General features: G+C 43.1%; 1 protein-coding gene across 1 annotated transcript in view; it reads right to left on the bottom strand.

The window, feature by feature from the left end:
• Positions 1-13,835, bottom strand: part of Fbxw8 (F-box and WD repeat domain containing 8) — a 111,026-nt gene extending 97,191 nt beyond the window's left edge. Inside the window, exons 1-2 of the mRNA XM_076855167.1 lie at positions 13,446-13,835; positions 1,663-1,767 (exon numbers count right to left, since the gene is read on the bottom strand). Coding sequence (XP_076711282.1) covers positions 1,663-1,767; positions 13,446-13,763 — 423 coding nt within the window. The 5' untranslated portion in view covers positions 13,764-13,835. The remainder of the gene's footprint in view (positions 1-1,662; positions 1,768-13,445) is intronic.
• Positions 13,836-14,411: the final 576 nt, after the last annotated feature.

Below are 14,411 nucleotides of genomic sequence, written 5' to 3'. Positions count from 1 at the left end.
ACTGTCAAAATGGCTGTTATCAAAAAGACAAAGGATAACAAGTCCAGAGAGGCTGTGGAGAGAAGGGAAGCCTGCAACTCTACTGGTGAGAATGTAAATTGGTAGAGAAAACTGTGGAGGTTTCTTTCAAACAGCAAAACTACAACTATCCTGTGATCCAGTTGTTTCACTGCTGGGTATAAATCCAAAGAAAAGAAAATCAGCAGGTCGAAGAGAGAGCTTCACTCCCACGCTCGCCACAGCATTATTCACCAGAGTCCAGACACAGAATGAACAGATGACTGCATAAGGAAAACGGGGTGCATACGCACAATGGAATACTAGTCAACCTGAAAAAAAAGGAGCTCCTTCCATCTGTGACATAAATGTGTCTAGAGGGCATTATGTTCAATGAAATAAACCAGGCCCAGAAAGACAAATACCACATGATCCCACATGATCCCACATGATATATGTAGAATCTAAAAAAAAATTGAATTCCTGGTAATTTCTGCTGCTAGAGAGGAGATAGAGGTTGCAAGGGGGGATCCAGGAGTTGGAGAGATACTGGTCAAAGGATATGTCAGAAAAGAGGAAAAAGTTCAAGATTTCTACAAGAGATCTACTGTACAACATGATGACTATAGTTAATAATAACGTATTGTACACTTGAAAAATCCCTAGAGAACAGATTTTAAAATGTTCTCACCACAAAATAACAAGAGTATGTGAGATAACACATATGGTAATTAGCTTGACTGAGCCATTCCACAATGTATACATATTGTACAAAGTAAGTAAGATTTTTATCAATTGAAAAGATGAATTAAGGGGCTGGGGTTGTGGCTTAGCGGTAGAGCGCTCGCCTAGCACGTGCAAGGCTAAAAAGGATAAAGAGAAATCAAGTATATACTCTCAGCCAAAATGATGAGAACAAAAGAACAACTTTGGTGGCATAAACACTTTCCTCTCAAAGTGTGGCTATAGATAACTGGTGACACCTGGTCACAAATGTGGACCACTGGGCCCCACCCCAGATCTCCTTAATTCAAATATGCTTATTACAGATATCCCCCATGATACGTGCACACAATGAAGCTTGCCCTAGATGATATCTCCCAACAATCCACCCCATGGTATATGCCCTACAGTCAGCATTAAATGGGTGACATTGATCTTCAATTCCCTGGTGGGTCTCAGTTTTCACATACCTCTACCTCACTGAGTGGGATTCTGGAGCTTAAAGGGTAATTTGGACTATACGCCTAAAACATGACTTCACTGTTCTGTCCCTGAACTGACCCTCAGCTCCCACCCTAACAACTAGCCTGATTTAATCAAGGACTCACATCTTTGCACTAAAAACTGTGAGTACATTAACAGTGTAGGCTGGCTCAATAAAGGCAGAGCCCAGAATTGTCAGCCTTGAGCTCAGTGCCACAGGTCAGCCACAACTCAGAATGCAGGGAGAAGAGAGCTCTTGAGTTCACAGTCACAGAAAGATAAATACCAAGTGGTGATGTGCAGCACGGTCCTTTCTTTAAGTTCAAGGTTGCCTTCCTTCAAATAAAGTCACTTGCAATTCACTAATCCTATAAAGTTTGTAACTCTATAAATTTCTGTTATCCAGGGGTTTTAACCATACATGGTAGAAAATCTGAACATCTGTTTATAACAGCTTACCTGTGCACACCTTCCTAGCTCCTTCCTGTCCAGATACTGAAATATATTGATTGCCAATTCATAAGGCAGCTGGACATCAAAGAAGGGCACATCGTCCATTTCATTCTGAGGAGAAAAAAAGAAACAAGCTTAAGATTCTGAAATATGAAAATAACTCACATCTTCAGGCCTTTTAAGTTACCAGAGATACTCTTAGGTGGTAACAAGAGAGATAAGGCTGTTTCCCAGAAGGGAAGTACTCTATTTCACAAAGAAGTCATGAGACTAATTCAGAACTTGCCAGCCACTCTCAATTCTCTGACCCCCACAAACCTCACATACACTTACAAAATTCACATGACGTGGGATACACTACAAAAATAGATGCAAAGGTTTGTGGAAAGCCTCCTGCCTTCTAAGGCAAAGTGAGCAGCAGCCATCCAAGAAAGTGAGCCTGCAAGTCAGGGAAGCCACCCCTCTTCCCAGGACAACTGCTACTCTCCCCACTTCAGAGAGGGGGCACACCCAAAGTTGGAGAAATGCTGACCTGGGTCACTGAAGTGTTTTCAAACCAGGGAAAGAATAGGGCAGTGAACATGAGTAAAAAGTCAACATGCCCAGTGCTCTCTAGATGGAGGTAAATCCGTCCCTCCGCGAGGTTTCCTAATGCTCTCAGGGGCTTACGCTGGTTAACCTGAGCAAGCCAGTGCAAACAAAGAGTTCTTCTTCGGTGTCATTTATTAATGCAGAGAAATGAGAGCTCGCCTGCCTTTGGGTAAGCAATTAGAGATGAGGTAACAGCTTCAGCTGGAGATAAGGCTGTCATGACGACCCTGGTGGCACAAAGCAATAAGTGCGAGAACAGGGAAAAGCCAAGTGTGCATGTGTGCCCCTCTGCCTGTTCCCAAATCCACCTGCCAAAGCTCACTGTGGCATGGTATGTGCTTTGCAAAGCTAGGGAAAGCTGTGCTCTTTGTCCCAGCAGAACTCACTTAATAAAATTCATTTTTAATAGGCTTTGGCTGACATCAGTGACTTATTGGTTGCAGGCAAATTGTTAATTCACTACTCAAATACAACAGTTTTGTGTGTTGTGAGACTGCAGTCCCAAAATAGAAAATAGTCTCAGCATTGTTAATGGAGTGTGAGCGCTAATTTAGACTCCACCACAACTCAGGATAAAGATTATTCTGGAATTGTATTCCTATTCATTTAAGAATCTCAGGGATAAGGAAACTCTGGAGCATAAGGAAATGTGGTGCTCAACTGTAAAAACAGTGCAAGGTGAAGCACGAGAGCCAAAAAAGCTCTCTAGAAGGAAAAAAAGTGAGAGCTGACAGTCCTCTGTGGACAAAGAAGGAACAGAATGTTAAAACAGGAGAGAAGCGTTGGCCATACAGACAAAAACAGGAAAAAATCTGCAAGGGTAATTGGAAAACATAGGGTCTTTGCCTAGAAAAATAATGGAAATTCATTGGTCTCGCAAAAGACGAGGTCCCCTCCCACAACTAACTGGCTTCACTCAGCCCAGATACAACTGGGGACACCTCACAACCCACCAGAGGGAGTCCCAGCTGGTCAGGGGAAGCATACACAAGACAAGACTGCCGCACCCACCTCTGGACTCCCTCCTGCTCTCCCCTTTAGATTATTAAGACCGTAGTGAAGCAGAAAGGCCTACATTACCCACTTAGAAAGAAACAAGAGAAAACTCTTCCTTATCCTCATACAAGCAGAAAAGGCAGAGGGAAAAGCCCACACTCTTCAAAACTGAAGTTTCCTTTTGTGACTTGTCAGGACTTGCTTTCTTCAGTAGGTCCCATTCAGGATGCTCCATGACCTAGTTTCTGGATTTGATACTCTGACGAGGAATGAGACATCATCATCTTTGTTTTTATTCTGGTGCAGAAAAGTCACACTTTTGGTGGCTGCAGCTTCTGTCTTAGGTCTACACAGCTGGCCTATCCTCCATCCTCATCCTGGAAGACAGCACCTCTATCCTAGCATACCCAACCCTGCCATGGTCCCTCTTGATCCCAACCACCACCATCTCTGGGAGCCTTGGAGGCTCAGAGCAGATCCCAACTGGTTTCAACTGGTGATAAAGCTAATTGTTACCTTACTAGCCAAGCCAGCAGTCTGACTTCATCTGAGCTTCCTCATCTATAAAACAGACCCAGTATAACAACCCCATGAACATGTTATTACAAATAAAATGAGATAATACATGGAGAGAGCTTGGCACATGTACCAGGACTAAGCATGCAATATATGACTGTGAATACTGCTATTCATTTTCCTTGAGGGACTTTTGTCTATTTCTTCAACAAACAGGTGTTCCCCCTCTCATGACACTCCTAAACCAGCTTGTTTACACATTATATTTATTGTCATATACAAGCAGATGACAATCAGAGCAATAGCAAAAGGCTGGCAGAGGCTAAGCCACTCAGAAGTCTGAACACCAAGTACAATACAACAGGGATTCTCCAAGAGGACTTTTTAAAACAATCAACTTTAAAAGGGCAGTCCTCTATAGTGACTCAGGAAGGATTCCTTCTGGTGCACACTGGATGGAAAGGAGGCATTTCCCCCAGGCTGCGAGTGACCAGTAAGTGGTGTTATGGCCACCATTACAACAGCCAGTCAAATGCTGCACTGGTCTGTTAATGCACAGGCAGTAATGGATCATTTCTAAGTCCTGGAGACTTTATAATTACATTATATTGTAATTATGTAAACACCAACAGTCCAAAGACAAACTTTTTTAAAAATCAGTGTGCTCTTAGAATTACATTTAAACTCTAAAACCATCGATCATCAATCCAAAACAGATCAAGTCCCAGACTTTCATATAATAATAAATGATTTTCCCTGTTGTTCCATTGACTAGAGAACAGCAGGAAGATCCACATCTTAAGAAATACATAGCTCGATGCGGTGGCACACGCCTGCAATCCCAGCTATTCAGGAGGCTGAAGCAGAAGGATCACAAGTTCAAACCCAACCAGGGGCAACTTAGATGGTGTCTCAGAGAAAAAAAGGACGGGGGGGGGGGGGGCGGGGGGGGCAGAGGGCTGGGGACAAAGCTAAGTGGTAGAGCTAGCATGTTCCAGGACCTGGGTTGGATCCCCACTACATAAAAAGAAATATGTTGACCCACAAGGTCAGGAGATCAAATGTTGCAGCTTCATGCAGCACAAGGCATTCATTCAGTGGCTCTAGTAGTGGACATCGCAAGTTCTCCTTCAGATGGGATGAACTCATTCTACCTGATGAAAATGCTACCTGCCAGTGATTCAGAGCTGAGTGCTTCCTAGACCCTACCCTTGGCCAAAGAAGCTTCCTTACCAAAGAAACATCTCCTCCCAGAGGGCAGCCTGCATCTGCTGATTAGTCAGTGCCTATATACAACAGCCTGGCCCTGTTGTCTCAAAGCTGGATCTCTCCGAAAGACCAAGCCACTAAACCACCTACCTGAAATATCTGTCTCAGAGTCTGTTTTGTGTAGAGTCAAAACTTTTTTCCCAAACCAACAGAAATGGTGGCCTTGTGTCCAATTCACCCCCAAGGGTTCCTCTGTACAATTCCAGAGACATCAGTCTAGGAAACCTACTTCCCACTCAAGGAGGTATGGCAGGTGAGGACAATGTCATTATACCAGCCAACTAGAGTAGATTAAAGTTTAAGTAAATGATTCATAAACCTCTTTTTGTTATTATTAATAACATACCACTTGGGAAACAACTCACAGAAGATTAAGAGTTATGAGCATGTGGTTGAAAACACAACTCTTTTATAGTATGCATGACTCAACAAGGACAGGCAGCCACGTCCTGGGCCAAAGCTGTAGTCCCAGTAACCACGGAAACTCTCCTAGTTGCATCAGGGTGTCTGAAGCACTCGGATTAGTGTTTACCACAGTTCACAGACGTAGATAAAAATATAACTTGCTCCTAGAGAAATTCCTTGTTATCTAAAAGAGAGCTACCACACTACCACCTAGACTATGGTGAAGCACACTCCACCCAAAGAGTTTTGAGCCATTTTAACCCACCTCAATATCTATTCTGACTTAAAAACATGAAAATGGACAACTCTGAATTTCAGAAACATACTCGAAGAAGAAGGAAATTAAAGGCATTGAGGGCTGGGGATAGTGCTCAGGGGTAGAGTGCTTGCCTAGCACATGTGAGGCTCCTGGTTCCATCCCCAGCACTGAAGGAAAAAAGGCACTGGAATTATTAATACAGGAGAACTAGTCACACTATAACAAAAATCAATGTGACTACACTGATAAAGCAATACACTATTATTGTGCACTCGCTTAATAGTTCCCATCAGTGTGAGACTTGCCAAATTTATGCTCTAGAAAATCAATGAATTCAAAGAATTAACATTCTTCAAATGTAAGGAAAAGTGTCTTTCTGATTTTTAATCAACCTGGTTTTTAATGCTTTGACCAACGGCTTAGATATTCTCTTACCATTCTTAGTGACTTCTGTCACCAAAAATGGTGACTCCTATCAAAATCATCCATAGTGATTTTTGTATTTGTTTTATCTTGAATGCTGAGAACCCACCTAGACCTACTGCCCCCAAATTTCAGGGAAGGTACTCAAACATCACCTTCTCAGGGGTTCCTCATGCACATTAAAAACTGAGAACCACAGCCCTAAATCATAGCAGATATCAAATCCATCTACCGGCTTTCCCAAACAAGGGAAAAACACACACACACACACACACACACACACACACACACACACACACACGGGTAGTGTTACTTTGTTAATTTAAGGTCAGTGAGTACAAGATTTTCCCAAAGTCTACTGGACTTACTCCAAAAATGCTGAGAGAATTTGCAAAGAGATCCATCCCCAGGGAGGCTGATTTGCACTCCTATGTGCTAATGTAAGACTAATTCTGTAAATGGATTGGTTTTGTGCCTTACTGTTAGAAATTTAATCTGTCTTCTCTTGTTTAATAGAAGAAGGGATAATTACTAAGAGACAAATCAGTACAAAGTGAAGAAACTGACTTAAGGTTTTTGTTCTCAATGTATATCTCCAGGGCAAACAACACGAAGAGCTCTCTAGGTGGTGTTTTGAAAACCTGAGAAAAGAAATCACTTTAGGTTCAAATAAGAGATCTGCAGTAACATTTCTACTAAATCTGTTATGGAAAGGAGACTGTTTTCTAAAGGAGTTTATCTCAACTCTCCACATAACACAAAAGCAGAGCACAGTTGACCTCACAATCTCAATCAGTAGGAATGAAGGAGTCCCAGTTTCTCCTGTGTCTTTTTTTTTTTTTTATATAGCAAATAAGGGCATTTTTTAATTTTTAATTTTTATTTTCTTTTTATGTGGTTCTAAGGATCGAACGCAGGGTCTCACATGTACAAGGCAAGCGCTCAGTCACTGAGCCACAATCCCAGTCCCTCTCCTGTGTCTTCTTTAAGAAAAAAAAAAAAAAAAAAATTGGCTGATGGAAGGGGATCCGAAACACTCCCAAAATAAATAGGCAGCCATTTTGTTTTAAAATGAATATTCTTACATATAAGAAGAAAAAGAATTTCAGAAGTACACCAAAATGTGAACAGCAGTAGCCTGAGTAATGACATTATAGGAGATTTTTGTTTTCTTCTTTCCTTCTAAATTTCCTAAATATTTCTGTAGTAAGCATGCTACCCACTAAAATAGGATAATTTTTTTAAATATTTATTTTTAGTTGTAGGTGGACACAATATCTTTATTTTATTTTTATGTGGTACTAAGGATCAAACCCAGTGCCTCATGCATGGTAGGCGAGCGCTCTATCTCTGAGCCACAACCCCAGCCCAAAATAGGATAATTTATGTTCAAAATACTATCTGAATTCAGGGACATGACCAATGCAGGGGGAGGGAGGTGCTGTTAGCAAATGTATAAGTAAGGGCAACCGCACTCAAAGAGCTAAAATCTTTTATAGTGATAAATCATCATCATGTAAAGCAGAATAAATACACAAGACTATGAGAGGCAATATAGATAGTCCCCTAAGGTATTCCACAGTTCATTAGTAAGTCAGCTATTTAGAACTTAGAAATCATTTCTCCAAAGAAACAATGCTATAAAGAGAGGTTAAGCTCTCAAGCAGTCCACGAAAAGTCAATTTATCTCTTAACGTTGAACCTAATGCCCATGTCTAGCTGTAAGAGCAAAAGGTATGCAATAAATATCTGCTGATTACCTATGCAAATAACCGAACTATAATATTATCAAGTCAAACCAGCCCAGCACTAGGCACATGGTAAATGCACAAAAATGACTGTGATTTAGTTTTTTAAACAGGAATAGGCTTTCCCACTCTGAGACACATTCTCATTTATGGCCTATTGGTATGACTTCCCCAGGCACTCTGGCAAGGGAGGAAGATGGAAAATGCCAATCCAAAGGACTTGGGGAGTGAGTGCTGGGGGGAATCCCAAGATACTGGGTGTGGCACTAAAGAAAGTCAATGTGAAACAAAACAGGCTGGACCTCTGCTGTCAAAGCTCCCCGAGTTTACAATGGACCCCAGATTTGAAACAAGGCAAGCACAGAGTCAGAAGGGAGGAGGAGTCAGAAGCTTCAGGTCCCAGAGGCGTACTACTCATGGCTGTGGATTTGTTTCAAGTACAATCCCACCATCGGGATCAGATGTAGAATTTTGGGGGCCCAGTGTAAAACAAAAACGTAGGTTGTCTTAGTCAAAAACAGTTAAGAACTTCAAGACAACATAGAGCTTTAACCAAGCACAGGTCCTTCTGAGCACAGGGTCTTTTAGTCACTTTTGGGCCGCACGCCCAGGAGGCTGCTGGCTCTGGCCACCATAGAACCTTTACACCTACTGTTCTCTGCCTGCAGTCAATGTGAAATGTTGATTGCCCATGCCCCACATCTCTTCATGCCTGCTTCCTCCCCTCCTTGTCTTCCATGAAAAGCGAATTGCCCAAGAAAGGCCTTGCTGGACAGCACCATTAAAATTACAGCCTCTACCCTACTACAGTCCCGCTCAAGCCCCCTATCCGCTTTTTTCCCAGAGCATTTATTATTTGAGAACTGTCTAGCTCCCTCTTTCCTGGAATGTAGACTACAAATTTTCAGTCTTGTTCACTGCTATATCCTTGGTGCCTAAGAACAGTGCCTGATACTAAGTTAAGCCATTTAATAAGTTAGTTAAGGCTCTTAACATGTATTGTGGAATGAATGAACCCATGACACTTCCATCCATCAGAACTTTCCAGTGAAAACATGACCTAAGTTACAATTTATATGTATACACAGACTATTTCAAATGCACTAAGTAGAGACCTGCTAATTCATGAAAAAAAAAAAAATGGCATTGACAATAAGACCTTTTTCAGTTAGGGGACTGAAGAAATTTGGACTGAAGGGATCATCGAGGAAGAGTTAACACAGGAGGGGGGATTCAAGCTGAGCCTTAAAAGGAAGACAAAGGGTAATAAGAAGAAGGGGAGTCATTCCAGGTATGCCAGCACATGACTCCACACCAGGAGAGAACCAGTCAACAACACAGTCTGAAACTCAATGCTGGCCCACTGACTCTAAGTCCAGGACCACACCCAGGCTGTGCTGGCTCCACTAATGTTGTTCTTTTAGTTAGAAGAGGTGGTCTCCAAGGGCAGGAACTGTATCAATTCTGTTGATTGCCCATGCCCCAGCACCTACCCGATCAACAAGTATACAGAGACGGATGAACAGAAAACAGTCCTACAGTGCTGCTTTAAACAGCCACCTAAAGTGGACATCAGTAATGGCCACAGTTGTTTGTCCCACATTCATTCTCTCTCCCCACTCTTAACGTGCTTTAAATGGAACTGACCCCACCCTTATCTTCAGGAGTGGGCACTAAATGCAAGCCTGGACAATTTTAAGCAGAAATTGGCTCCAAATTGGTCACATGACCCAATTTGGCCCAATAAGAACTTTGGTTCATGATATCTGTTGCATACCACAGAAAACACACTCCTTACTCTCCCCCTGCATTGCCAAGCTGGTAGAATGTAGGACTGCAGATGCTGACCATTTTGTCCCCAGTGTGGGAGAGACTGCTGCAAGTAAAACCAACAAAGGAAAGCCGTACTAAGAGGAGGCTTCCAGTCACATTATGTTAACACCCAGAACAAGCACAACCACCTAGAGGTTTTAATCACATAAATTGATGGATTCCAATTTGGGTTTTTTAAGACAATTTGAGTTGGGGGGAGATCTGATATGCCACCTAAACAAAAATGGGACCAAGCAATCATATTCAAGTGGCTCCATTAACCTAAGGAGCCTGGGTTTATGGACAGGATGAAAGACTAAAACAAACTGCCTACTGCCTCTGGAATTTGGACCAGGGGGATGCAATTTCTTTCATTAATTTAACCATATGTTAAACCAAGTGCCAATTTAGATATTCCTACCTCATTACCTAAACAGAGATGGTTTCTAGGTGCAATTATTAAAAGCCTCATAAATCAGATGAGGTAGTATAAATTCCAGCTATTCAAGAGGCTCACAAGTTCAAGGTCAGCCTAGTTCTTTATCTCAAAATAAAATGGACTATGGATGAGCTCAGTGGTAGCCCCTGGGTTCAATGCCAAGCACTTATGGGGAGAGAAAGAAGACCAGGCTCAGGAGGAGTTATTTCTAAATTTCATTTCAGCTGCGCTTGTCCATCAACGGTTCTGGCCTATTCCTAGATAGATAACATTCCAAGTGTGTTCAACTGCTCAACAAAAGGAACTCAACCTTTGGCTGTTAACTTAGGTGCTTTCACTATAGTGATGATACCGAAGACTGAAGTGGAAAAGACTAGCCAAAACCACAACAGGATGCAGGAGTAGAAGCCAGTTGCCAAAAGTTGGGGGTGAAGTTTACCATTTTTATTTCCCTTTCATGACAACCATGTCAGTCTCTGGGAACAGTTTCTGGGAAGTCCCAAAGGAACATAATCTTTCCAGAGTACAACTACTTTGGAAAATATCAATATCTACCAAGGCTGTTACCTACATGCTTTATGACCTAGTAATTCCACTCCTTGGTGAATTCCAAACATACACACACACACACACACACACACACACCAAAAGATGTATAAAATGTTCGTAGCAATGCTGTTCCCAATAGCCCCAAGCTGGCTCTTAACAAACTAGTTATCAAAAATGCCCATCAACAGTAGCATGAATAAATAAAATGTGGTAAATTCACATAGATCAATCTCATAATGCTATGCACAAGAACCCCCGCACAAGAGTAGACACAGTATGATTCCACTTAAATGTAGTTCAAGCTTGGTGTTAGAAGTCAGGTGAGTGTTTACCCTGAGGTGAAAAAGCACATGGAGGCAGGGATGGTTCTGCCAAGCTGGTGATGCTGTTCTGTAATCTGCCTGCTGCTTCCATGCTCACGAACTCTTCAAAATGCATCAAGCTGTGCAGTTATGATTGGTATACTTCAAAGTGTGATTTAAAAAAAAAAAAAAAACTTTTAAAAGTGAAAAAACAAAAACAAAGAGAGCCATATTTCAAGAAAGATAATTCCTACCCTGACATGTTTAATGTCAGCTGCCACCATGAAACAAATTCTACAAACTATGATAAAATCTGGAAAAAATACACAACAAAATGCCTGAAAAAAAGATACTGCTGGGGCGGAAAAAGGATTGAAGAGGCAATACCTAGCCTGCTTCACTCAGTTGCATTACCTGTCTGGACACTGTGGATGGTAGGGCTTGCAACCACTGATGCAGGGAGCCAAGCTTTTTCTGTAAATCATAACATCCGTTCTCAGACCAAAGATACTGGATGAGTTTACTGACCCTAACCAAGGTACTTTCCTAATGCTCAGGTTCCAAGTGCAGTTGAAAATGGCCACCATGGAGGGTTATTGGGAGAACTGAATAAAGTCTCTGAGCCCTTAAGACAGCACCAAGGAAAGAGTACGCAAGTGCTTAATGAACAACTACTACTTTGTAGCTGTGTTATTTATAATTATGAAGTATTGTTTAAAAAATCAGAGATACCCCAACTTGGATGCTGCCTCATCTAATGTGGTGACTATGAAGGGAACAGAGAGGCCCACTAGGTCTCATCCCAGGGAATTAGTGCAGGCTTTTTTCTGACTACATATTAGATTCGAATGTGCTCCCTGGATCCTTCCCAAAGGAGGGTCCTTCCTTTTTTGCACACTTGATTTATTTCTCCACTATTCTTGGGAACAATGTCTATGACTATTACAGCTGGAAAGCCTTGAGAATCAGGATTTGAAATTCAAAGGAAGCAAGAACAATGTCTCAAATTGTCTGATCATTCTAATCATCAGATTTGGGGCTCTCTTCCCTGACCACTGATTTCATAGGTCTGAGGAAGACCCAGGACCTATATTTCAATAAGGCCTCAGGTAATTCTTATGCCAACTCAAGTTTAACCTGGTGAATTAGAAGTCAAAAGACTTTACTCTAAATTCAATTCCCATTATTTGTTGACTGGGTAACCCTGGACAAATCACAGAAAATTTTTGTCTCTTCATTTGTAAAAGGAGAGTTAATATCTACCTCACAGGATTGTTGTTTTGAAAGTAAGTCAGGGGGCTGCGATTGTGGCTCAGCAGTAGAGCACTTGCCTTGAAAGTGTGAGACACTGGGTTTGATTCTCAGCACCACATATAAATAAAGATACAAAATAAAGGTCCATCAACAACTAAAAAAATTAAAAATTAAAAAAAATAAAAGTAAGTCAGAGCACAGAAACAGACATTTGTTTTAAAAAAACAAGTTATGTTATTTGAATAAAACTACACACTACATAAAAATAAGCCATTAACTCTTGGAACATCTCCCACTACACAATAATTCCCAACTGGAAAGCTGTAGAAGGTTCTTTTGAAACTCGTGTAAATCAGGCTATTAAAGCTTAATGTCCTCTCCCAATTCTTAACCTGGGAGCCATGGATAAGTGCCAGGTAGTCCTGATCCTCCCACCTTGGTGAAGGGGGTCATTTTTATGGCAGGCCTCCAGATTCTCCAAAAATCCATGCCCCCTCAAAACAACCTCCATCCTAATGATCCTGCCTAAAGGATTTTTCCTCCTTTTCTTCCTTTTTCCACTTTAATTTTTTGAAGTTGGAAAAAAATTAAATACAAACAGTACACAGAGAAAAGTTAAAAGCAATTATTTCTTTCTCACTGTGGCTCAGGAGCTGAGGCAGGAGGACCGGACCGCACGTTCAAAGCCAGCCTCAGCAAAGGCGAGGCGCTAAGCAACTTGCCGAGACCCTGTCTCTAAATAAAATACAAAATAAGGGCTGGGAATGTGGCTCAGGGGTCAAATGCCCCAGAGTTCAATTCTTTCCTATCCATTTCCTAGGCCCTCTTTCTCCAAAGACAGCCTTTGTTAAAAAGTTTAGGTATCTACTTTCTTGAGTTCTCGAACTCCTACTGACATTTTGGGCGGCTAATTTTTTCGTGGGTCTATCCTATGCATAGTAGGACGTTTGCGAGCAAACACTGGATGTCCAGGAGCTTGCGCGCTCACACCCACTGAAGCACCCCAAGATGTCTGCAGACACTGACAAATCTGGGGACCAAGCAGCCTCGGGTCTGCACCCTATGCACACACGAACATAGGTGAGTACACGACTACTCTTTTTTATTTTACTTTTTTTTTTTTTTCAATCGGTGGTCCACAGAGAAAGTTGCTTTACAACTCCTGAGTGGTTAGTTCCGGAGCGGGGGCAGGCCCGGGGCCTCGGCAGCAGGCGACCGCCACTCACCAGGTCGCGGATGAGCTGATCCACCAGCTGCTCCCCGCCCCCCGCGGCTTCGCGGACGGGAGGGGAGCGGGAACGGCTCGCCGCGTCCTGCCTCTCGGCCCGGGTCGCCCGCACCGCCGGGGGCCGCCCCGCGCCCTCCAGGAGACCCTGGGCCAACGCCAGGTACCCCGAGGCCTGCTCGCCGCGGCCGGGAGCCACCTCGGGCCGCCGCGGCCGCCGCTCGGCAGCCTCGGGCCGCCGCCGCTTCCTCAGCGCCTGGGCCTGCGCCAACTCCTCCTGCCAGCGCCGACGGAACTCTTCCAGGCTGTGGTCGTCCATTGTCGCTGCTCCGGAGCCTCCGTGTTCTCCTCAGCCCCACCAAGTGCCACGGGACAGTTCCTCCGCGGGAAGTGTCCGCCGCGGCCGGAAACCGCTGCGGATGCGGCTCTTAGGTTCCGGGGGGCGATCACGCCCCAGCCACGCCCCCTCGCTCTGCCCAGGGTGGCCCGGATGCTTTGGCTTTTACTGCGAACAGCATTTGCCACGGCCTGACTTTACGCCAATCATTTCCCTTCATTCAAGAAATACGCACTGAACAACTACTATAAGCCAGGCATTGAGAATTTAGCATGTAAATCTACCCGCCCCCAAATATCCCTGACTTTTTGGAGTTGTCATTCAAGTGGGAGGGAAGATTTTAAACAAATATGAATGTTTGAATCAGTATTAGGAAGGGAAAAGTAATAAAAGTGGTTGACCATGGGAGGGGATGCATGATGGAGGACGGTTGGTGGAGGCCTCTCTAAGGAAATGGCATTTCAACTAAGAGCTAAATAAGGGAAAAAACAGCCTTGGGACTATCAGACCTCAAGAGAAATCTCCAGAAGGAATCACACAACTCCAAGAGCATTAGGTGGAAAAGAAAGTGGCGCACGGTTCCATCCCGTCTTCCATCCCATTTCTGGGCACCCACCCTTTTCTGGGCAG

The sequence above is a fragment of the Callospermophilus lateralis genome, chromosome 1, assembly GCF_048772815.1.
Source record: "Callospermophilus lateralis isolate mCalLat2 chromosome 1, mCalLat2.hap1, whole genome shotgun sequence".
NCBI lineage: Eukaryota > Metazoa > Chordata > Mammalia > Rodentia > Sciuridae > Callospermophilus > Callospermophilus lateralis.
Note: the sequence above shows the minus strand (reverse complement) of the source record. Positions and strands in the feature narration are given on the sequence as shown.